Genomic DNA, 25,737 nt, shown 5'->3' on the forward strand with positions numbered 1-25,737 from the left:
CTAGTTTATTACCATATAGTTGCTCATAGTATCCTCTCACTACCTCCTTTATTTCTGCAGGGTCAGTGGTTATGTTTTTCTTCCATTTCTGATTTTATTTATTTGCATCCTCTCTCACTTTTTTTCCCTCAACCCAGCTGAAGGACTGTTGATTTTACTGATTTTCTCAAAGAACCAACTTCTGCTTTTGTTGATTTTCTCAATAGTTTTCATATTCTGATTTCATTCATTTCTGCTCTAAGCTTCAATATTTCTTTCCTTTTGTTTCCTTTGGGGTTAGTCTGCTGTTCTTTCTCTACTTCTTCAAATGAACAGTTAATTCCTTGATATTTGCTCTTTCTTCTTTTTAAATATAGGCATTTAATGCGATAAATTTCTCTCTCAGTACTATCTTTGCTACATCCCATAAATTTTGATATATTGTGTTTTCCTTTTCATTTGCCTTGAGGTATTTACTGATTTCTTGCAATTTCTTTCTTGGACAACTGGTTGTTTAAGAGTGTGTTATTTTACTTCCATATATTTGTGAATTTTCTTGCCCTCTGCCTGTTACTGATTTCCAATCTCATTCCATTATGATACAAGAAAGTGGTTTGTATGATTTCAACCTTTTTAAATTTATTGAGGCTTGCTTTGTGGCTTAGCGTATGGTCTATCCTTGAGAATGATCCATGAACACTTGAGAAAAATGTGTATCCTGCTGTTGTGAGGTGTAATGTTCTGGGAGTATCTGTTAAGTCTTGTATATTTATTATATTATTCAAAATTTTTATTTCTTTATTATTCCTCTGTCTAGGTGTTCTATCCATTGATGGGGGTGGGGAATTGAAATCTCCAACTCTTATGGTAGAGGTGTCTATTTCTCCCTTCAGTGTTGTCAGTGGTTGTCTCAAGTATTTGGAGAACTCTGGTTTGGTCCATAAATAGTTATGATTTGAATTGTTGAATTGTTGAATTGTTTTATTTTATTTATACATAGTGTCCTTCTTTGTCTCTTTTGCTTTACATTTGAAGTCTAATTTGGAAGATACTAGTATAGCAACTCCTGCTTTTTTTTGGTTGTTTACACAAAGTATCTTTTCTCAATCTTTCACTTTCAAACTATTTTTGTCATTGTGCTTAAAGTAAGTCTCCTGTCAGCAGCATATAGATGAGTCCTGTTTTTTTAATCCATTATTCCAATCTGCATTTGATTGGGGGATTTAATCCATTAACATTTAATGTTATTACTGGATAGGCAGTACTTTCTTCTGCCATTTTGTATTTTAAGTTTTTTTTAAAGTCATCATTTTTTTTCTCTTTTTACCTTTAGTGATGGTCTTCATTTCTATACTCTTCTCCAGACCTCTCTGTCTCTTCCTATCTACCTGAAGTGGTCCGTTTAGTATTTCTTGTAGAGCCTGTCTCTTAGTCACAAGTTCTCTTAGTGACTGCTTGTCTGGAAATATTGTAATCTCCCCCTTGTTTCTGAGGGACAGTTTTGCTAGATGCAGAATTCTTGGTTGGCAGTTTTTCTCTTCCAGAATCTTACATATATCATACCACTGCCTTCTTGCCTCCATGGTTTCTGTTGAGAAATTCACATATAATCTTATCACGTTTCCTTTGAATGTGATGGATTGCTTTCCTCTTGCTGCTTTCAAAATTCCCTCGTCTTTGACATTTGACAGTCTGATTAGTGTTTGGAGTATGTCTATTGGATCTATTCTGTTTGTAGTATGCTGTACTTCTTGGATGTGTAATTTTAGGACTTTCATTGGAGATGGGAATTTTTCAGTGGTTATTTGCTCCACTTTCTCTTCCTTTTCCTTTCTCTTCTCCTTTCGGGACACCCACAACACATAATATTCATGTGCTATACATTGTCATTCAATTCCCTGAGGTTCTGTTCATATTTTTGCCTTCTTTTCCCTATATTTTATTTTGTGTGTAGGATTTCAGATATTCAGTCCTCTAGTTAACTTATCCTTTCTTCTCCATCTTCAAATCTATTATTGTAGGTTTCCATTGTTACTTTTTCATCTCTTCTATTGTGCCTTTCATTCGCATAAGTTTTGTGATTTGTTTTTCAAACTTTTGAGTTCTTCTTTATCTTCACCCAATGTCTTCTTTATTCTCCCTCAACTCATGGATTTGATTTTTGATGAGATTTTGCATGTCTGTTCACACATCCTGAATTAGTTGTTTCAACTACTGTATCTCATTTCAAGAGTTGGTTTGTTCCTCTGACTGGGCCATAGCTTTGATCTTCCCTGTATGAGTCATTATTTTTTGCCAGTGTCTAGGCATTTGTTGGTGAACTAGGAGTTCATTCTGCAGGTTGCTTTCACTTCTTTACTTAGTTTTCTTGCTGGATGGTTTTGTTCTCTATCTGTTCTTTGACATTCAGTTCAACTTATTCCATGCCTCTAGCATAGGTTCTGTTTAATGGCTCAGAATTTTTCAGTTATTATTTTTCTTTCTTGCTCTGCCTAGATGGAGCTTTTTTTTTTTTTTTTTAGGAAGGTCTCCTCAGATAATTAACTTGAACCTAATGGTAATAATTCCAGAAGGATTGATGGGATGGATTACTCTCTTCCTGTATCTCATCAAGTTGGGGCTGACTATGGAAATGCTTTGTTGCCTAATGAATCAGAGCCATATTTACCTGTACTTATCCAATTCTACCCCCTACCCTTAGGAATGACCCAAAGAGGAAATCCTGGCATATCTCATCTTGCTACCATCAATATGGACTAATACAGTGACTGAACCAGAAGAACTGATTTCAGGGGGGAACGTCTGATATAAAATTATTAATAAATGGGAAAAACATGACAGTGTTTCATAGGGGAGAAAAGCAAAAAATGGTTATTATAAAGAAATTTGCAGCAGACAATTTTGATGCCTTAAGAGAGGTGTAGTATGAGCAAACTACATTCTCTTAGCTTTGACTCAGATTTTTTTTTTTTCCAAATGGGCAGGCACTGGGAATCGAACCCAGGTCTCTGGCATGGCAAATGAGAACTCTGCCTGCTGAGCCAACGTGGCTCGCCCTCAGATGCCCTTTTGGGCAAAAGACTGTTTACCAAAACTTTCTCATCTTTTAAAAAACCAAGGAGGGAGATGGACAATGGCCAACTTAATGAACAATACTTTCAAGAGTTCCCCATATCCTTATAATTAAAGAGCTCCGAGCTCTGAAAATGATTATATGGATTATATACAAAAGTGGTTCTTTTTGTTCTTTCATTTGAACATTATTTCTAGGGAGGAGAAGTAGCTTAAAATGATTTAAATTTAAATTATGCTAATTATTGTTCTTAATCAACCAATAGATGCATATCATAAAGTGTAGGTAGCTGTAGATCAGGGAGGCCAATGGAAAGTGTAAAGTATAAGAATATGAGAAAGTCTGTGCTGGTATTGGATGGTTTAAATTCATACAAACTGTCACTGGTTAGTATGACTCTATGAAATTTCTTAAGTGTATTTTGGTTGTCTCTATGTTTTAAGGTGCTGCCAAACTAAGAGTGGTAATTTTGTTGTAAAAAGGACTTGACCATAAATCAGAGGGTGGACTCTGCTGCGAGGGTTAATTCCAGCAGGACTGACACTGGCCTGAGATTACTAAAGTATCAAACACATCAGTGACCTCTTGTCGAGAAATGAAACATACTGCTCAATAGTATTGCTTTGTAACCACAAGTTTGAAAAGTTTTAGGATAGGTTTTACCAGCGTGTCAGCAGTGTTTACTGACAACAGTGAGACTGATGATTTGCACCTGGTCTTTTGGGACTAAGTCCTCTGTGGCTGGGGCTAACCGCATAGCAAGAGTACACCTATGTGCCCAGTAAGGTATAAGAAACTCCGACAGAGAATCAATTTTGGGCTTTTGCAGCGTTCTGTACACATATTGGTTTCTTATCTGACAGTGAAATTTTGTCTGTACAGCCCTTCCAGAAAGAAAATTGGAACTTATCCAGGTTCCATGCTGTTAGGCTGCCTTTGGTTATGATACAAATCCTTACTTTGATACTGTTGCTGCCCTGTACCCTTTGCCCCTTAATAAACTATGGATTTTAAGCATTGCCATTTTTGGTCCTGTGAATATGTAAGGATTTAACCCAGTTTAACTGTCAGTCAGTGCAGTGTGTATTAGAGATGTGACAGTTCTGTAGTTTCAGGCCTATGTGGTCATTTATCAATGTGTAACCTGTTTCTCTACTTTTACCTGTCCACATGACATGCATATTTCAGTTTTTACTTCACATTCAGTTTATTCAATGGGCTCTTTATTCCCTTTCCTTATTTTCTGAATAGCTTTCTCAGTGTACTTGTTGGTTTCAGATTCATTTCTCTTGGGTCCACTTGCACTCTGGCCCTCCAAAATTCTTCCCCAATTGCTGAGTAGTCTAACAATAGTCTAACTCTTGTTTTTCTGAACAGGGGCATGACTGCATTTTACCTGCAGTGTTGGGTTATCTTTTATTGGAGGTATATGCATTTGTTTTGAGAACACTGTATAGTTTCTCTTACCACAATGTGCTCTAGTCAGTCTACTTCTCTCTTTTAGAGGTATTGCTTTGGCAAGGGTTCCTATGAAACTTTCATCTACCCTTATGCCTGAAAGTCAAATAAATTCTATGTGTACAATAATATATACCTATGTGCCTTTGTACCAGTAACTCTTTTGCTTCTTTAGTCTTTCTATAACTTAGATACAGATGTATGATGTCTAAATTTAACTCTTTGCCTAATGCTTTCCCATTACTTTTAAATCTGCTCTAACACCATAAGCCTATTGACAATTTTTAAAAACAAATCATAGGCATATGGTTCCTGATTAACTGTCATGCCTAACTTATTTCTCCTATCATAGATTTCTTACTCATCATGGCTGGCCACTCTTTAGATATCCTGTTATTTTATGAATTACTTAATCCCCTGGACTGACTAAACCGACCAACGGAAAAAGCTCTTTCAGTTCTTTCATTATTTTAAGACAAATACCACTACTCCAGGCAATAAGAGATATAAAAGGGTTGGGCACCATTCTTGGGAAGAGAAGTGAAATTAAATAAAATCCTCAAGATAAAATAAATACTTGGGGAGCAAGGATAAGGGCAATGATTCATTCATATACCAATGAATACTAAGACACAAACAAAAAATGGATTGACCATGAACTGGGTGAGCCTGAGACTATTTTAATTTTGTGTTAGGTTATGATCTTACTTTATGGATAATTTCATCAATTATTAATTTAGAAAAGAAATACCAGTATCAAGCATGGTGATAGCCAGTCAGAAATCTCTTCTAAGTTGAGAGCTAAAGTAAGGAAAAAACTTTCTGGTTGGCAAGAAAAAGGAAAACCAGTAACAGTGGCTGAAAAGCACGTTGGTGGACTAGTCTTTGGAGTTCCTGGAAAAAAAGAGGGGGAGGATGATGAGGAAGCTGGCTTGGGAGTAGCCCTGGGAAATCCTTACTTTCCTCAGGCACCTGCATTTAACTCTTCAACCAGTTTCTTCCTGTGCCTTGCTGGAACAAAAAGTTGTCAAGTAGCCTGTGGGGAGGGGCCTGACAGGGACACACTCACATCCCAGTGTTGTGCATGCTTAGTTTCCCAAAGTTCCAACTTGGAACACATTCCCGAAGGAGAAGCCAGTTAGATCCTGGATTATTACTAGCCTAATAATATGCTGATCAGGAACATAATGGGCAAAATAGACTTTTATAAGCTCAGCCACTACTTGTGAAACCATTTTCAGGGAAAAAAAAATTTCCAAATAGCCAGTATACAAGCAAACAAAAATCATATTATATAAATCATTTTTATGCTGGATCTGCTCATTCAACCTTCCTTTTCATATACTATTTGCTGGAAGAGCAAAGCTGTTTAAAAGTGCCCTAACAGAGGTGGGTACAGTAAATTTATAGTGTAGAAACCTGGCAAACACCACCTCAGCCAGCAGTTCAAGGTTTATTTTCTGGGTTAATTCATGTTGATAGCATTTACTCTTGGTAGGATGCCATGAGAATGGCATTTTACCTCTGTGTCCTTCCTACCAAAAGCCTGTAATACGAGTGTAACCAGGAGAAAAAAAATACCACACAAGCCTAAATTGAGAGAGATTCTTGGCAGCAATCCTGAAACCTATTAAGGTAATAAAAAATATGGAAGCTCTGGGAAATTGTCACAAATCAGTGGAAACTAAAGAGATATGACAATTAAATGTAATATGTTATAACAGATGGATCATGGAACTGAAAAATGACATCAGGATAAAACTAGTGAAATACAATAAAATATGTGGCGTTTAATTAATAATGTATCAATGTTGGCACTTTAGTTATGATTTACCACAAAAATGTTAAAATATTAACAAAAGGGGAAACTGAGTGAGGAGTATATGGGATCACTGCAACTTTTCTGCAAATCTAAATCTACTGTAAAATAAGAATTTAAATTTAAAAAAAATTGAGTTATTTCTTTTTTATCCTTCTAAAAACCAAGGTGTCCAGACGAAAGAGGACCACACATATTCCCTTAGCTACATTTCAAAAAGGTATCTTCCTGTGGCAAGGAGCACTAATTCAGAAAAATTATTCTACTATTTGTTCCCATGCTCAACATAATACATCAAACTTGAAGAAGACAACATGCCTATAGCTGGAAGACATTCTCAGGGGCAGGTTTTAAAAACAAGGCTTTTATTTACTTTCTTCCTTGTGCTGACCTGACCATTTAGGGTAAAATGCTGGCAAACAGACCAATTTTTTCTTGGTTAAGACTATACTGTTTTCCCAAAGTGAGCCTGCTTTGCAGTTCCAGTACCATGCTTCTGATATGATGTAGCCTTCCTCACAGCAATTCCAAAACCTATTGTCACAACAAAGTAGAAACACTATTGGCTTGTGATGATGCACAGTGTGCAGTGTTGTGATGCTAGAAAAAGGTCCCAGGCAAGATATTCAGGCTACATACACATGAGTGTCCTGAGGAGATGCCTGTTTTATAACAGCACAGTGCAAAATGAACCACCTATCAGGGATTTTAAAAGGCCAGAAGAACTTGTGAGAATCAATACCTACCACATACACACAGACACAAATATACAAGGATGCTGGAAAATCTCATGGATTTTCAAAGCGAGTAAAACAGGGCCAGACTACTGTTCAGAAATAGCAGGCAGACCAAATCCAATAGCATCAAGCTGAGAGTAGCCAATAGAAGAAGTACATAAGTCATTTGAAAGAAGAGATGAGACCTAGCAGCTGCCTCCTGTTTGTACAGACTCATAGAGACGTATCACATAGCTCAGCGACTATTCACACATTTATTGGTGTTGTCCACAGAATTCGTTATTCCTCCACTTTTAAAACGTTCACAGTAAGTTTGTCTGAATGTAAATATTTTCTTATATATTTTCTATAAAACTTCTGATATTACATACAAAACATTAGTTTTGGTCCCTCAGTTCTATATGAAGATTTTATCTACAATTTTGAAACTAACTCATTTTCACACACACACACACACACACACACACACACACACACACAAATATCTGATGTAAATTTTCATTATTTGTTGAAAAATGTCACTCATTCAAAATATAAGTCTATTTTTTTGATGTTTAATGAGATTCACTTAGTGGCAAAGGATTGATTTTTCCCCTGAGATTTCTGTGATATATAATGAAAACTTCTGATCATTGAAGATGGTGACAGTGTTTTCTCCCGTGTGAAGTTTCTGATGCACTGGTTGAATTCTTACAGGTTTTTGAACATTCATTATACTCATAGGGTTTCATTCCATTCTAACAGAGTTGACTAAGCTATGTGCATTTAACAAATAGATCAAAACCTGTAGGAGCCCAACAAAAGTCTAATTCTTGCTTTAAAAACAAACAACAACGAAGAAACAAGAAAATCAATTGGTGAAGATACAGAGAATTCTATTCCACCCAGCTATTCAGGAACATTGACTTCTTTCACCTTGTATTCTACCATGCTCAATCCACTAACCCCAGCTTACTGCGGAAATGATTTCCATTTCCTTTTAACAGGGGCAAGGAAGAGTGGGAGGTAACTAAGGTTCAAATGCAATACATATCATAAGCATCCATGCTCCAGGATCTATTTGAACAATTGGTGGATTTACACACGCTATGTGCTTAGAGGAAAAAGAAATGGTTAAGGGAAACAACTTGCCAGTTTATGTGACACAAGCTCCTACAATGTGTGAATTATGTAATGTGGTATGATTCCTTTCACAAGGGCTTCCCAAATTCATTTCATGCAGAGGGTTTTCTCTCTGGCATGAATTTTAGTGTGATGTACTCTAAGAGCAGCTTTCCGGACAAAAGTTTTCCCACATTCACTACATTCATAGGGCCTCTCCCCTGTATGAATTCTGTGGTGGACTCTGAGGGTTGAATTTTGGGCAAAAGCCTTCCCACATTCACTACACGCATAGGGTTTCTCTCCTGTGTGAATCCTCTGGTGTGCACTCAGGTGTGATTTCTGAGAAAAAGTTTTTCCACACTCATTACATTCATAGGATTTCACCCCCGTGTGAATTCTCTGATGCACTCTGAGGGTTGAATTATGGGCAAAGGACTTCCCACATATACTACATTCATAGGGCTTCTCCCCTGTGTGGATTCTCTGATGTGCACTGACATAGGACTTCTGGGAGAAGGTCTTCCCACATTCAGGACAGTCGTAGGGTTTCTCCCCTGCGCGAGTTCTCTGATGTGCTCTAAGGTGCGACGTCTTAGAGAAAGTTTTCCCACATTCGTTACACTCATAGGGTTTCTCTCCTGTGTGAATCCTCTCATGTGCCCTAAGGGCTGAGTTGTCGGCAAAAGCTCTCCCACACTCATTACATTCATAGGGCTTCTCCCCCGTGTGTATTCGCTGGTGTGCACAAAGGTGTGTTCTCTGAGAGAAAGTCTTCCCACACTCACTGCATTCATAGGGTTTCTCCCCTGTGTGAGTTCTTTGGTGCACTATGAGAGCTGCCTTATAGACAAAGGATTTCCCACATTCACCACATTCATAGGGCTTTTCCCCTTTGTGAATTCTCTCATGTCCACTGAGGTACGACTTCTGGGAGAACGTCTTCCCACACTCACTACATTCATAGGGTTTCTCCCCTGTGTGAGTTCTCCGATGTGTACTAAGGTGCGTCTTCTGGGAAAAAGTTTTCCCACATTCATTACATGCATAGAGTTTCTCTCCTGTATGAATTTTCTGATGTGCTCTGAGAGCTGAGTTATGGGCAAAACTCTTCTCACATTCATTGCACTCATACGGTTTCTCCCCCGTGTGAATTCGCTGGTGTACTCTGAGGGCTGAATTATGGGCAAAACTCTTCTCACAGTCATTACAGTCATAGGGTCGCTCTCCTGTATGAATTCTCTGATGTGCCCTGAGAACCGAAATATGGGCAAAGAGTCTCCCACACTCACCACATTCGTAGGGCTTCTCCCCCGTGTGAATCCTCTGATGTGCACTGAGGTGTGTCTTGTGGGAAAAAGTCTTCCCACATTCAGGACAGTCGTAGGGCTTCTCCCCCGTGTGAATCCTCTGATGTGCACTGAGGTGTGTCTTGTGGGAAAAAGTCTTCCCACATTCAGGACAGTCGTAGGGCTTCTCCCCTGTGTGAATCCTCTGATGTGCTCTAAGGTGCGATGTCTTAGGGAAAGTTTCCCCACATCTAGTACATTCGTAGGGTCTCTCTCCTAGCTGAATTCTCTCATGTGCCCTGAGATGTGACATGCTAGAGAACGCTTTCTCACATTCATCACCCTGATAGGGTTTCATCTCTGTGTGCGTTTCCTGGTGTACTCTAAGAGCTGACGTCTTGTCAAATTCCCCAAATTCACTGTATTCATAAGGTTTCTCCTTGGTGGGAACTCTCACTTGCTCATGAATGTGAGAACAGGTTTGCCCATAACTCTGACGGAACGCTTTCCCACATTCATCACATTTGCTGAGCGTCATGACCGTATGATTTCCAGGATGCTTAACAGGATATGGTTGTGAACAAAAGGATTTCTCACCTTCCCCACATTCACAGGGCTTCTCCCCTGAGTGGGTCCTCTGATGTTGAATGGGGTGTACTTTCTGGTAAAAGGATATTCCTGATTTGTTATATTCAGATTTCTCTCCTGTGTCACTCTGCTGATGTACACTGAAGGCTGAGTTTTGATAGAAGGATTTCCCACATTGGTAGAGTTTCTCTTCTGTGTGAGTCCTCTGATGTACTGCTAGGTCTAATTTCTGGTAGAGGGCGTTTGTACATTTATTATATCCACAGAATTTATCTCCAGTTTGTGTTTTCTGATGTACTATAAGGGCTGAGTTCTGGCTCAAGTTTTCTTCACCGTTATTACCTTTAAAGGTATTCTTTCTGGTGACAGTTCTCTGAAGAGCAGTGAGGTGTGACTTCCTTCTGAAATTATTTCCACGATCATTACACTCATAGTGTGTCACAGCCACATGAATTTTATTATATTCTGTAGTGGCTGTTTTCTCACAGGGTTTTCTGCATTCATTATGTTCAAAGTTCTCCCTTATGTCAGTTCTCAAGGAGTTAAATAGAGTTGCTTTATCACAGTTTTGCCTGAAGTTATCATCCTTACAAGATCTCTCTCCCATGTGAGAACTACTCTTACGAACAATACAGGCAGACTTACCACATGAAGTTTTTCCAAATTCATTACACTCAAAAGATGGCTCCAAAGTTAGAAAATTTTGATGCTGAACTTTTTTATAACTAAGGGCCTTCACATTTTTATTATATTCATAAGATTCTATCCCAGTATTAGTTTTTTCATGCTTAATATCAAGTTGCAATTTTTCACATACATTCATGTAATCAGTCTTCTTATTTGAAGCATTTTTACTAGTAATAATTAATTCAGAAATGACTGGCAAATTTATAATACTTGAGTCACATTTACAGGATATTTTTTCTGAAAAAACTGGAGCTTTGCGCATATTAAATGTTTTTTCTAAAACTTTCTGTCCTTTACTCAATGTTTTGTCACTGATGAATATTACTTGCCACAAATGTTTCCTTTGTTTTTCCTGTTTCCCCTCAAAGTGGACATCAACTTTGTAATATCCTAAAATGAGAAAAATTGAAAACACTTTATAAATCTCATGTTTACTACAGAGGGGGTAGTTCTCAACTTATGATTTGTTACATATTTTATTCTATGCTTCTACTCATGTTTACAAAGATAAAACAATTCTTACACTATATACACATTAATATTCATATTCTCATTCTCTCGCTTTCACTTTCCATGTTTAAAAGAACAGATATTTGAAGTGCCAGCCAAGATAGAGAAGCCCTATTCCTCCTAGGTCCTCCCTCTTACAACTAAAAATGCCTGGACAAAAAACAATTAACAAACACAAACACCATAAAATGTGGAAAGAAGGTATAACTTGGGACTTGAGGAATAACATGGCAAATAATCATTAAGACTTTTTTCTAACTTCCCATATATCCAAAACTGGGCAATGGAGAAAACTACAGTTCAGAGCCAACTACAGAGGCAGATAAAAGGAGGGCCAAGAAAAGACTCTTCCCTGTAGCCAAAGGTCTAAAAAAAAGGGTGGTCTAACAGAACAGAAAACCTTTCTGAAAATGCATCCCTCCTAGTGGTCCTATAAGAGCTAAGTAGGGACTCCCTTCCCCCTCTGCCTCCTGCCTAATGGAAGCATACAGTGCTTCATGAATGAGGTCTGGTTAAGCATCTAATCAGTTCTCCTACTCCCAACACCAATATCAGTGCAACTCAGTGAAGTACTGAGCCTCCATCCCTAATCAAAGTAAGTGAGGCTCTACGAGATTATGCCTCTTGTGAGTTTACACACCCTTCTCTCTAGTGTCATTGGTGCTCAGGGGGGAGCTAAGTTTCCACCCTAACCAGCAACAACTAGGTGATACAATATGGACTATTTGGTATAATTCTTCCATTCTCTGGATCTTAGTCTTTTATTTATACAATCCTTTTGTATACACTGTACATACTGACATATTTGGGTCTATATCTGCCATACTCATTCTAGCATTCATTCTCCATTTGGACTATCTGTTTCATGTTTTTTCCTTCCTTTCCTACCTATTTTAGAATAATCAAACTTTTCTAGCTGATAATTTTTTATAAGGTATTCTCCTCTTAATCTTTAATTGGATAAATAAGAGTATAAATCTTGTATCACTGAATTAATCTATTTGCTCTCCTCCGAATATTATATAATTTTGGAATCTTTTAACTCCTTTACCCTTAAACTACACTTTGTGCTATCACTATCACGTACTTTGCTTAACACGTATTTTAAAGTTCTTATGACATTAAAATTATTGTTTTCCAGGTCAATACTCATTTATTTTTCAGTATCAATAACTCTGCCACTTTTTTTTTGGCATGGGCAGGCTCCAGGAATCGAATCTGCATCTCCAGTTTGGCAGGTAAGAATTCTTGCCACTGAGCCACTGCTGTACCGCCCAATACACATTTATTTTTAACAAAAATTTTCCCTTTCCTTTGTTATTTAGTCCATCCTATTATCTTTACTCCCTCTCATTTCTATCTTGCCATCTTGGATATTTTTCTTCTGCTGGAAAAACTCTCAAGTGTTTCTTTCTATTTCCTTTTCAAATGTGAAAGGTATTTTTGCTGGTAGTTATTATATGAAATATATCATTCCATTGTCTCCTGACTTTCAATGTGCTCATTGAAAAGTCAGCTGTCATATTCACTTTGATTAATGTGTTCTGTACCTTTTCTCACTGGATGCTTTCAACGTTTTACATTTAATATTGATTTCAGTATGTGTGACTGTGCTGCCATGTTTTTCTTTGTTCCTTTGGGGTTTCATAAAACTTTGGAATTTCCAACTTCATATTTTTCCGCAATTTTGTAAAATCTTTGGGAAGTATCTCTTTGTATATTGCTATTGCTCGTTCTCTTTTTCTTCCCATATGGGAACTCAAGTATATATGGTAGAAATTTTTAGCAATGTCTGTGATGGCTAATTTTATGTATCAGCTCAGCTAGCCTATGGTGCGCATTTGCTTGGTTATACACTAGCCTAGATGTTGCTGCAAAGATATATTATAAACATAGCTGATATCTAAAATCAGTTTACCTTAAGTAAAGGTGATTATCCTTGATAATCTGAGTGGGTCTCATGCAATTACTTAAAGGCCTTAAAAGCAAAAACTGTAACTTTCCTGGGGAGGAAGAAATTCTGTCTCCAGACTATGTCATTTCTTGTCTGAGTTTCTAGTCTGCTGATCTGCTCTACATACTGATCAACTTAATACTTTGCAAGCCTAAGGGCATATCATATGGATTTCAGATCTGCTAGCCCTCACAATCACACATACCAACTCTTAAAAATAAATCTTTTAACATAAATATGTGTATATCATACTGGTTCTGTTTCTCTGAAGAACCTTGACTGATAGAATGTCCTGTGAGGACTTATATTTTTCTTAGCTCTCTATGTTTCTGGTTGGTATTGTATTTTATCCAATTGAATAATTTCATATTATCCTGTGTTTAATCTACTATTAAACCATCCAATAAGTTCTTAAGTTCAGATATTCTATTTTTCAGTTCTTAAATGAACACCTGCCTTTCAATTGCAGCCTGGATATGTAGTGAGCTAGAAACAGTGGGGCTATCATGTTTACTGTAAGTAAAAAGTTGGAAAACTGCATAATCTACAGCTTTTACAAACCCAGCAAAGAACGGAGGTCAGCTAAACATTCTTAACAAATTGCTAATGGCTAAGGATGGGACAGCATCAGTATGTAATGTTGCTGGAGGATGCAGAGATAGGGAATCTGCAGACTCCTGCAAAATTTCCTACCATGAGCTCATAGGAAAGAGCTGCCAAAGTTCTGCCCGGAACCAAAGCCTCATCTACTCTATGGTACAAAAGTCTTAAGCTATAACAGCCACAAAACCTGTGTGTTTTAGGGCACTGGTGGCAGCCCACAGAAACTAGGGGAAGAAAAGAAGGGAAAAAAACAAAAAGGCACAGATCCAAAGGAGAGACAGGAATACATGGTAGACCCCATGCTACAGACAGAAAGACAGCAAAGAACTCCTGTCACAACCATATTTACGAAACCCAAGACACAATTCACTTAACAGAATTATAAAATATTTGGAAAAAAACACATTTCTAAGCCATGGGTCAGAGGAAGTCTCACAAAAACGTAACAGATATTTTAAACTGAATGAAAACAAAAACAAACACATGGAAATGGATATGATGCATGGGTGTGATGCATATAATGCAGGGCTCAAAGAAAAATGAATAGCTTAAAATGCATATATTCGAAAAGAAGAAAGATCTCTAATCACTTAGTTACCTAACTTTCCACTTTAAGAAACTAGAGAAAGAGGGCAAATAAATCTAAATTAAATTAATCTAATTTAAAGCAAGGAGAAAGGAAATAATTATCAGAGCAGAAAAAAATGAAACTGAAAACAGAAAACAAGAGAGAGTCAATCAAACCAGAACTTAGTTCCTTGAAAAGATAAACACTAACAGGAAAAAAGAGAGAAGACACAAATTACCAATATTAGGAAATGTAGAGGAGAAATAACTACTGATGTAACAGACATTAAAAAAATAATAAAGGAATTCTAAAAAAAGAAAAAAATCCTTAAAAATAAACTGCCAAAATCACTGAAGAAGAGATAACCTGGTCAGACTTGTATCCACTTAAAAATTGAATATATAAGTCATAAACCTTCTGAAATACAAATAAAGAAGCAGTTATACCACTTCTATACCATTTCTATCAGAAAATAAAAGATAAGGAGATATCCCAAAATCATTTTATGAAGCCTACATTATCAAAACCAAGGATAAATGGGTGGTGTGAGGGTGGCTCTGTGGCAGAACTCTCTCCCCTGCCATGCCTGAGACCCAGGTTTAATTCCCAGTGCCTAATCATGCTGGAAAAAAAAAAAGAAAAGAAAAGAAAACAAAGCATAAGCAATTAAATAAAAGAAACCTACAGAACAATATTTCTGACATAAATCAAAAAACCCTCAAAAATTTTTTTAGTAAAAGTAAAACAATGTTAAAAAAAAAAAAAAAAGAAAACACATCATAACCAAATGGGGTCCATCCAAAGAATTCAAAACTTTTACAACATTCAAAACCTAATCAATGTAATCTGTCATATTTAACAGTCTAAAAACTAAAACCATATGATCACATAAATTGATGCAGAAAACATGACAAAATCCAAATATATTCATTAACCTCATAAAGGATATCTATAAAAAACACCTACAATGAACATCATAGTTAAGGGTGAAAGACTGAATGTTTTTCCATTAATATCAGGAAAATGACAAGGGGACTTCTTTTACCAAAAGATAAAATTCAACATATATCTCACACTTTCTGTGAAAATTAACACAAAATGGATCATAAAATCAAGTGCAAAACATTAAAAACTACAAATCTTTTAGAAGAAAATGCAGGGATAAATCTGTGTCACCCTGGGTTTGAAAGTTTCTGGATTTTATCAAAACCAATGTTAAGGTGTTTTTTTTTTAAAGAAAAAAGACAAATTTTAAAAGGAAAAAGGACAAAAAAAATCAGTATTAAGTTTAGCAGACCTCCTCTGACATGTACGAGCAGGAGCAGCAGGGTGCAGCGTCACTACCGTTAAGTAGGGATGGAAATCCAGATTCCCCAATAGCCCTCCGCTGACATCCCAGAAGGTGGGGGAGAAGGTTCTGACACTTATAACGGCAGGAGTGGGACTGACACAAGCTACTGTACTGCCTGCCTTTTTCTTTCCACCTTTCAGAATCTCATATTTATTTCATATATTATGGACTATATATAAAAGCATGTATTTAGCTGTACTTAATGGGAAGAATAAGTGAAAGTATGTTAACTCTGCCTTGTTCCCTGGCTAATGCTTATCTTATTAAATCCTTCCCAAAGAAGAATCATGAACATATTCTCTTAACTTCTTAAACATTTCTAGTTTTGCTCTGAGCCACACCAAACTGACTTTTTGTCTTGGCCCATACAGAGAGCTTAAGATCCTTCCCAGCGTTCTGCAAGGCTACCCGTCAAAGAGCAGTGGTCTCTATCGCATTCATTTTTTCCTGATCTCTTTCTATTCCATTTCACTGACCTATTATAGTATCCCACCAACGGTACCATACAGCTTAATTACTTAGATCTTTACACAGTCATTCTCCAAATGGCTCTTCATTATGAGTGGGATATTGTTTTGCATCGCATTATATTTATACAAATACATACCCACTTGAATTTCTTATATATGATTCCTCTCTTTTGTCTTAGCTAGTTAACTAGAGTGTCATCCATTTTATTGTTTTTTTTTAATTCTATGAAACATTATACTATTTTTCAGTTTTCTAGTTCATTAATTTCTAATTTTAGTTTTTATTAAATTACTTTGCTTTCCTTAGTGTATTTTTGTCATTACTCTCATTTAATCTATTAATGTGACAAATGAGACCACAGATTTAATTCTGTTCACTAATTTAGCTATAGTTTAAACGGTTTCTAAAATATAAAGCTCTTTTATAAATATTGCGCTATTCTGGATTTGATTTCCTTTTTCAAACACTGTTTAAAAGATTATTTAAAAAATTTCTTTATGGAGTTTTTAGTTTACTGATTTTATCAATTTCTAGATTTACTGAACAATGAACAGGGATTATTTGCTATCATTCTAATTTACTGGATTTACTGCAGTTTTCTTTTAGACTATTACTATAGTTTCACTACCTTATGATTAGTCCTTGGGAACTTGAAAGGATTGTTATTTCTTTCAGTATAAACATATACATAAGAGTATAGTTCACTTTAACACAAATGTTATTAATAGCCTCAAGACCCTACTTATTTAATATCTACTCTAATATTTAATCAGATGATGTATATTATGATCTCCTAGTTCTAATGAATTTTAACTTCTCAGACCTCCAGAGTATTTTGTTTCATGAACACTGATAAACATACATGAAAACCTGAAATATTGATTTTTACTAGCTTAACAACTTTGTCATTCTTTTTCTACAATTTTTCAAAGTACTTACATACAGCTATCATTTACAAGCCAATTAACATGATCTGATCTTTCTCATTTAATGAAGGATAACATTTAGTGAGGGGCAGATATGCTTGATTTAAATTGTGTCACCATGTTATACACTACCTTCTTAAATGGCTTTACAGAAAGTTTTTTGTGTGTTTTACTTTTATTTTTATTTTTTTATTTTTGTTTTTTTTTTACATGGGCAGGCACCAGGAACCAAACCCGAGTCCTCTGGCATGGCAGGCAAGCATTCTTGCCTGCTGAGCCACCGTGGCCCTGTGTGTTTTACTTTTAATAATTAAGATAATTTCATTTTTTGCCCCAAGAATTATTTTGAAAATTATTAACTTTTCAAATTCCTAGAATTGTCTATTAAATAGGCAAGAGCCAATAAGCAAATGTAAAGATGCTTGTGATATCATTAGTCATGAGGGAAATACAAATCAAAACCACAATGAGATTCTACTACATAGTCACTAGGATGGTTAGAATCAAAACGTCAGATAACAGCCAATGTTAGCAGGGGTATAGGGAAACTGGCACCCACAAATCCAGCTGAATCTAAAACAGTGCAACCACTTTGGAAAACTGTTTGGCAGGTCCTCAAACAGATCAACATAAAATTAGAAACTGACCCAATAATTTCATATACCCAAGAGATAAGAAAACAAGTCCATACGAACAGTTTTACACAAATGTTTAAGTAGCATTATTCTAACACCACAAGGCAGAATCCAGAATGTCCATCACTTGATGACCAGATAAACAAAAGGTGGTATATCTTTACAATGGAATAGTATTTGACCATTAAAAAGAATAATGTAAACATACATGTTACAACATTAACCTCATAAATATGCTATGTGAAAGATGCCTGTCATAAAAGATTACATATTATGAATCCATTTAATGAAATGCTAGATTAGGCAAATCTATAGAGACAGAAAGTAGAATAGCCATTGCCTAGTGCTAGAGGAAATGGGGGGATAGAGGAGGTAAAAGTTAAAAAGCATAGGGCTTTTTTGAGGTGACGAAAACATTCTAATATAACTGGAGCAATGGTTGTGCATAAATGTGCACAGACTAAAAACCACTGATTTGTAAACTTTAAATGAGCAGATTGTATGGTATGGGAATTATATCTCAAGAAAACTGTTAAAAACTTTTCAAAGGATTCCCTCACCCACCCTCCAGAATCTAACTACTCCATGTTTCCTTTGTCCAGTGTTCAGAAACTCACCTGGGTAGCTCTGGTTTGGGAATTCTTCTTCTAAGGGCCAGGGGTCTTCTCCTTGCTCCAACTTCAGGATAACCTCAGGTTTGGCGATGCAATATCCTATAAACAGAACAATTAAGGGTATATGTAGACCATGAGCTTTTTGGTTTCCAAAGGTGGAGAAAGATACGGTAGCAGGAACAGCAAAATAAAAGTACTCATTTGAAGTTTCAACAAGAAGGTCACAACAAAGGCATTGTTTCTGTTGCTCTAAAGCAAAGGTTTCAGTTACTTTAGACCTCAGGCTTTAATCAAAAGCCTAGACAAAAATCAATTTCTACAGAGTGGTCTGTGTGTGTGTTTTTTTTTTTTTTTTTTTGCATGGTGTGGAAATTGAACCCAGGTCTCCCCCGCATGAAAGGTAAGCATTCTACCATCTTTGTGTTTTTAATAATTTAAAAAAAAAAGTAGTATCTTCTAAGGGGAGTTAAACGGTAAGGTCTGCTCACCTACTGAGAGGAGATGGCTGTAGTTCTCCAACGTCACATCTCTGTACAGGGTCCTCTGGGCAGGGCCCAGGTGCTGCCACTCCTCCTGGGTGAACTCCACTGCCACGTCCTTGAACGACATTGATTCCTGTAACAGCACATTTTTGCTCAAACTGAAGGGATCAGAATTAGATGACTTAGAAAATATCTTTGAGAACTACTACTTATCTTTATTTTAGAGATTCTAAAACAAGTGTTTAAAAAGGATGCCTATTTTGGACCTAATTTTGTCTTAAATTCTATAGTTACTCAATTAGTTAAAAGCTATTTGATGCACTACAATTCATTTATATATACTAATGACTTACAAATTTTTAAAAGGAAAATTAAATGTAAATAGTATCCCTACAACTCTTTTCTACATCCGAACAGATTTTTCCAGGTAGTCTCTAGGATGTTCATACCCTCCTTGGGGCCATATGGAGGCCAAGGAAGAGATACATGTAAACACTGAAATTATCATACCTGACCAAATACTTATGCAAATAAATGCATAAAGATGTGTAAATCTTCTAGAGCTCTAAAGTGTGGAAAACAGCGTAATAAGGAGTTGGAACCAAAGGGACCAGTATAAGAGACCACAACCTACACTGAAGTAAGAAGCACAGATAAAAGAATAGGGAACTGGCTAAATTCTGATGCCATAAACTCATGTTTGCAAAATAAAAGAAAAAATTATTAATAAATGTTTTAGTGAAATAGCTCTCTTCATGCTGCTGCTGAAGGATCTGTGAAACATAAAACTGGAACTGTTCCTTAAACCAGTGACACATGGCAGAAGCCAAGGACTTGTAATATACAAGTTATTACAAGTTTGGCGGTGAAAGAAGTAATCAGAAGCAATCAGCTCCTTGAGAACATACAAACTGAAGAAAGAAAAGTAATAAGTACAGCATTTGAGGGACCAGGAATATTTAAGAGCCTGGCTGAAAAACAGGCCAGGAAGCCCGCTAAAAAAATTTTCAGAAAAGGATTAATAGAACCACAACAAAAAATTTAAAATTCAAGGTATGTGACAAGTGACGTCAGTGAAAATTGAGGAGTAAGGATCTCAAAAAATTCTCTAATTCATAAAAGCAATTTAAAACACTAGCAAAAAAAATGGTCAGAATCAACCAAAGCCTTGCAGGAATCTGGGGGATAATTATATAAGGTGAATAGCTGAATCTCAATAACAGTGAGTTTTGGGACACTAAACTTGACCTATTCCCATTTCATGTTCTCTATTCCATTTGTGGTGGCTTGGAACTGTATGTACTCCAGAAAAACATGTTCTTAAATCGATTCTATTCCTGTGGCATGAAGCCATTGCAAGTAGAACCTTTTGATAAAGTAACTTCAGTTAAGCTGTGGCCCAATTCAATTAGGATGGGTCTTAATCCTATTACTAGACTCCTTTATAAGCAGAACGAAATTCAGAAAGAAAGTCACAGAAGCCAACTGCTGAAATTCAGTGGAACCCAGAAGAAAATGCAGAGGCTAAGAGAGGCCACCATATGCCTTGTGATGTAACAAGGACAAAAGATGACCAGTAGGAAGCCCCAGAAAACCAGTCTTTAGGAAGAAAGCATTGTCCTGATGACACCATGATTTGGACTTTTTCCCAGCCTCACATTCTGAGTGCATACATTCCCATTATACAATCCAATCCATTTCAAGGTATTAGCTTAAGCAGTCTAAGAAACCAAAATACCACTGTGCTGTTTTGAAAGGATTGTGCACCCCAGCAAAGTCATCCTTATTCCTAATCCAATTTTATGGGGGCAGCATTCCTTTTAATCTCTATGTGGTGCTATAGGCTGGGAAGCTGATTAGGTTATCTCCACGGACATGTGACTCATCCAATTGTGGGTGTCAATCTTTCATTAGAGGGAGATGTGACTCCACCCATTGGGTTCTTGATTAGTTTACCAGAATCCTTTAAAAGGGGAAGCATTTTGGAGAAAGCTTCAGAATCACAAGAGAGCCATGACAACCATGAGAACCACGAGAGCCCATGCAGCCAGAGACCTTTGGAGATGAAGAAGGAATATGCCCCCAGGAGAGCTTCATGAAACAGGAGGCCTGGAGAGGAAGCTAGCAGATGTCGCCATGATTGCCACATGCCTTTCCAGTTGAGAAAGAAACCCTGACTTCATTGCCCTTTCTTGAGTGAAGGTAACCTCTTGTGGGTGCCTTAATTTTGACAATTTTATAGAATTGCTTTAATCTGGAAATTTTCACAGTCTTAGAACTGTAAACTCATAACTTATTAAATCCCCCTTTTTAAAAGCTATTCTGTTTCTGGTATATCACATTCTGGCAGCTAGCAAACTAGAACAACCATGGTGGCCTTGAAAACCAACAGTATACAATCATAAGAAAACCAGTAACTCCAACCAGAATGAGGTTAGCACTCTGTCAGACTCAATCCCAGAAAGCTTTAATTATTTGACCTGTCTGGTTATTCTCTGAAAGACCCCACCTGCAAAGCTGTCTTTACTTGAAGCTGGAGTGTGCCCATGAAAAAGCCTTATCCTCAGAGGCATTGTCAAAAATACCTAAGGCAATTTTTTAATATATAAGCTTCCTGATAAAGTGGATAGAATTAAGGCAAACCACAGACTAATCAAAAAGCATAAATGGAAAAGTGGGGACTGAGATATCCATAGAGGTTTCAAAAAGCCCTGAAATATCCCTGAGCTTTTAGAAGGCCATATGTATGCACAGATGTGTGCCTATGCCAAGCACTTTGCACACGCTCAGGAAAAACCTGAGAAGGCCGTAAGCTCTTACCTTGAAGCTCTGCATGAGCAGGAGGTGATGGCTAATGCAGAGTTTGTAAAAAGCCTGTTAACTGTTAAAGATCTGCCCATCACACATGGGGAGCCATTTGGCAAAGACCAGACGACTTACTGGTCCCAGGCATTTAAGGCAATCTCTGAAGAGACTTCTGGTACCATGCCCAGCAAGGAATATCGCCTCTGTGAAGAGGGAGGTTCTGAAGTCTATAATTGTCACATTGTATTATTTAAAATATCCAATCAGCAACAAAAAAGTGGCAAGACAAGAAATGAAAAGGTAATACACTTACATAGGGAAAACGCATCATTAGAAACTGTCCCTGAGGAAGCACACACACTGGACTTGACAAAGACTTTAAATCAGCTATTTTAAAAAGAGTCAAAGACCTAGTAGAAACCCTGTCTAAATATTTCTTTCTCTCCTCTGAATGATTCTGATTCATTTCTTTTTCTACTTTTCCATGTTAGTGTACAGACCCTTAAGCCCATAAAGAAAAAAGTCCATTGTAAAACAAAACAGTTATTAAACATCTCACCTGAGATATATTCATTTCTGCTCCTCCAGGAAAAATGCGGAGAAGTGTGAAGATTCAGCTAAGGAGAATGAAAGAGGAATGGGGTCATGAGAACCTGGTCTGCTTACAGCTCACACATTCAGCTGCCTACAGAAGAACTTCCCCTTGGCCCTTGAGAAAGATCAGGAAGCACCAGGTTACGATGACCATTTTCACTGGGGGCTGATAAACTGTTTTCTCTCAATGTGTTAATGATTTATATTTCATCTTTCTAATTGACAACAAAAATAAAATAACCAAGGGTCAATTAAACAAATTCAAGTATACCACTAACAAAACCATCTACCTTCACTAAAATGAATGTTATCCCCAAACTACTCAGGCCAGATTGTTGATCAAGTTCTTACTGTACTCACAGCTTGCATTAAATCATCCACAGAAAACTGTGAAATAAAGATGACATGCTTTTAACACATGGAGTATACGTGTTAACTTTCTGTACAAAATTGGTCGCAGAGTCTCAAAATAATCTTTTGATAAGATATTTATGGCACTGACTTGAGTCCTCTAGTGGACAGCACTGAGATTAGTTTTGGTTTTGTTCTGGGTGACTTTACAAATGTCATTCACTTAGGACCCAATTTTTGTGGGCTTCCAAAAATGTCCGACACAGAAAATGATTCCTGTCTTGTCATTTTGGCCGTCTGTACGTTCAGGAAAAAGGGAGCATCGACATATCTCCAAACATCACATTTGATAATGGACATGGTCTGAAAGCAGCTCAAAATGTGGAAAGTGGAGAGAACGGAAAAATGGGGGTCTGTTTGGGATTTTTCAGCTCTGCCTGATCATGGCTTCTCTGGACACCATTCCCTGATCAGCTGTCTGAAGTAGCTTCAGGTCAGAGGACCAACCCTCTGGAAGTTGGTCCACGGCATCCACTGTCACACCACCTCTGGGGGCTTCGAGATGTGGCGACATCACTGATTCTGATGCGTGCTACTTGCAGGGATGGAGAACCGGTTCTCATGGGGCAAAGCGGCCCTGCTCCTTTCCCGGCTCTCCTGCTCCCTGCTCTCAGCCTTTTCGAGTGGGGTCTCTATCAGAAAGGCTGCCGGTCCGGGTGAGGCTCCTGCCCTGGGGCTCCCTCTTGCCTGCCTCCTAGAGCTGCCTTGTTACGAAGAAGCACAGACCTGGGCCTAGGAAATACATTCGCTTCATTTGAAATCTTAATCTCAATTTCTAAACGGACACTTTCGCGATGCAGGAGAAGCGTGTTCTGAGGTATACTGTAGCCACCTGTGACTCCTGAACACCTGAACTGTGGCTGCTGCCACAAGTTGAAATGTTTTGGACGTACTTAAAATGCAGCAGCAAATTAACTTCGTCTACTTCTTTTTTCTCTTTTACTGGCATCACTATGGTGATACAAATATTTTAAAACTTATTTTTGTGTTTCACATCCCGTCTTTCCACAGGACAGAAATGGACTAGAATATCAGACTGTGGCGCTGAGGGAAAGGACGACCTGGAAAACGCAAGACGGTTCCAGCGCCTCCGTCTGACCCCCAGATTCTGGGGAAACGGGGCCAGACGCGGCTCAGCGCCCGGACGCTGCTCCTCCGCGGGGCTGGCGGGCAGGACCTCGGGAAGAGCCCGGGGCTGGGGGGCAGGACCTCGGGAAGAGCCCGGGGCTGGGGGGCAGCCTGGCCGTGTCCGCCTCCGATCTCCCGGACCTTCCAGCGGGGAGTACCAGTCCACCCTCCGTGACAAAACAGCACGTTCTCAAAGACAAAGCCGGGCGTCCAGGGGGCGGAACCGAGTGCCTCTTCCCCACGGCAGCTCACGTTCACGGTCGCCACTGCAGGCGGGAGGGAACTTATTTGACAAACAGCAACTGACCGAATTCTCCGAATACCACGAGTTGCGACTCAGTCTCGCCTCCAGAGGCGCGACCACGTTCAAACCACGGCCACGCCCCTTGTCTCGTCGGTTCACGGGGACAGGGCTGGGGCTCGGCAGGGGCCCTCGTCGCGCCCGCCGCCCGGCTTCCCGGCGGCTTCTCGGCCCCGGCGACCGACGGACCGCTCCAGGCCGCGGCCCCGCACACGCCCCCACCCAGCACGTCCCCTCACCTGGACGCGGCCCACCTGCGCCCGGACATGGCGGCTCCCGTCAGGACAGGACCCCAGTCCGCTCACCCTCTAGCCCGCGAACACCAAAACGCGCCAGGGTCTGCTCCCCTCAGGCCGCAGGAGCTGAGGAGAAGGGGGGCTGCGCTGCGCCTGCGCAGAGGGAGCGCCAGAGCCCTGTTCCCAGAGTGCTGCGCGGGAGGCCTGTAGCCTTCCAGCCTACATATCCCATAAAGCTCTGCGCCCGCCGGAAGTTGTTTTGGAAGCGTTTCCGCCTCTTTAGGGCGTTGAAAGGTGTAGGTGACACGTTCTCAGTTCTGGAAGCCTAGTTTCTCCCTGATTCCTTAAATTATGGGATAGACTTTATCTCTAGATAAAGTGATAATGAATTATATTACCGTTATTATTATTATTCATTATTCATTATGATGAACGGCATTTAGTGGTTTGGATAACACAACAGGGACAGGGGATATTAACAATTGAGGAAACCTGACTGTGGGTGGATCTTAGAAATACAGAAGACTTACTTTTATTAATGTGACAGTGATATTTGGATAGTGTAGGAAAATTTTCTTACAATTTTAAATACACATACTGAAACATTATGAAATCACATTAGTAATTTATTTTTAAATCATTTAGCAAAAAAAGTAAATATGGTAAAATGTTAAGAATTGTTAAATCTGAATAATAAATGTATTTGATGCTCATTTTACTGTTTTCTACTGTTCCAAGTGTAGTATTTTTTAATACACAGTAAAAAACGTGGAGATGAGCAAAAGACTGCTATCCCTCAAAAGTGTGCGTTTTAAACTAAAAGATGCTGAGAGAAGGAGATTCATACAAATAGTTTACAGGGTGCAAAGGTAGTTCAGTGGTAGAATTCTTGCTTCCCATGCAGAAGACCCAGGTTCAATTTCCAGTCCATGCACTTCCCACAAAAATCAAACAAGCAAAACAAAAATTCAACAAATGGTGCCACAATAATGGGATACCCACATGGAAAAATTATGAAATGTGACCCTGTCAAACTGCATACAAAAAATAATTTCATACAGCTATAAAATATAACATATACTGGAAAATGAAGCCAGTCTTAACATAAAGGATAATATCTTGCCAGGCTGCATGGACACGAAGAGCTAGCTCTTCAGAATTACACAAGCACTATGAAAATAAATGCAATTCAAAAGGAGAAAAGATGATTTTAGAAATCTTGCATTTCCAAGGATGGTGAGACAACATTCCTTGAAACAATGTGTGCACACATTGTACTTATTAACAAACGAGGGACAGGTTGGCACAATAACGTAGATTATTCCTATATGATATGAAAATACCTTAGAAAATAGGGTCATTTACCACAGAAACAAGATAGGCGGTACTAAGATATTAGTGGGACTTGTGTGAATCA

General features: G+C 38.2%; 1 protein-coding gene across 6 annotated transcripts; it reads right to left on the bottom strand.

Annotated features, from left to right (window-relative positions):
* Positions 1-953: 953 nt before the first annotated feature.
* ZNF658 (zinc finger protein 658) lies at positions 954-24,533 on the bottom strand. 6 transcript variants are annotated; one of them, XM_077139267.1, is made up of 5 exons: positions 24,390-24,533; positions 22,210-22,267; positions 18,852-18,978; positions 18,367-18,462; positions 954-11,121 (listed from the first exon to the last, which is right to left on the bottom strand). In XM_077139267.1, exons 2-5 carry the CDS (start codon positions 22,222-22,224, stop codon positions 8,276-8,278), a joined length of 3,084 nt encoding a protein of 1,027 aa, XP_076995382.1. In that variant the 5' UTR covers positions 22,225-22,267; positions 24,390-24,533; the 3' UTR covers positions 954-8,275. The 6 variants fall into 6 exon arrangements, with proteins under 6 accessions (XP_076995382.1, XP_076995371.1, XP_076995362.1 ...); XM_077139256.1 differs by having other exon boundaries at positions 24,339-24,533; XM_077139247.1 differs by having other exon boundaries at positions 24,324-24,533.
* Between the last annotated feature and the right edge of the window lie 1,204 nt (positions 24,534-25,737).

The sequence above is a fragment of the Tamandua tetradactyla genome, chromosome 2 (genome assembly GCF_023851605.1).
Source record: "Tamandua tetradactyla isolate mTamTet1 chromosome 2, mTamTet1.pri, whole genome shotgun sequence".
Classification (NCBI taxonomy): Eukaryota; Metazoa; Chordata; class Mammalia; order Pilosa; family Myrmecophagidae; genus Tamandua; species Tamandua tetradactyla.

Excerpts from the sequence above, each read along its gene's own strand:
- ZNF658 (XM_077139267.1), bottom strand. Across the intron at positions 18,463-18,851 it reads CAGCCATCTCCTCTCAGTAG|GATATTGCATCGCCAAACCT; the intron begins GTGAGCAGACCT and ends TTCTGTTTATAG. Across the intron at positions 11,122-18,366 it reads CCCAAACCAGAGCTACCCAG|GATATTACAAAGTTGATGTC; the intron begins GTGAGTTTCTGA and ends TTCTCATTTTAG.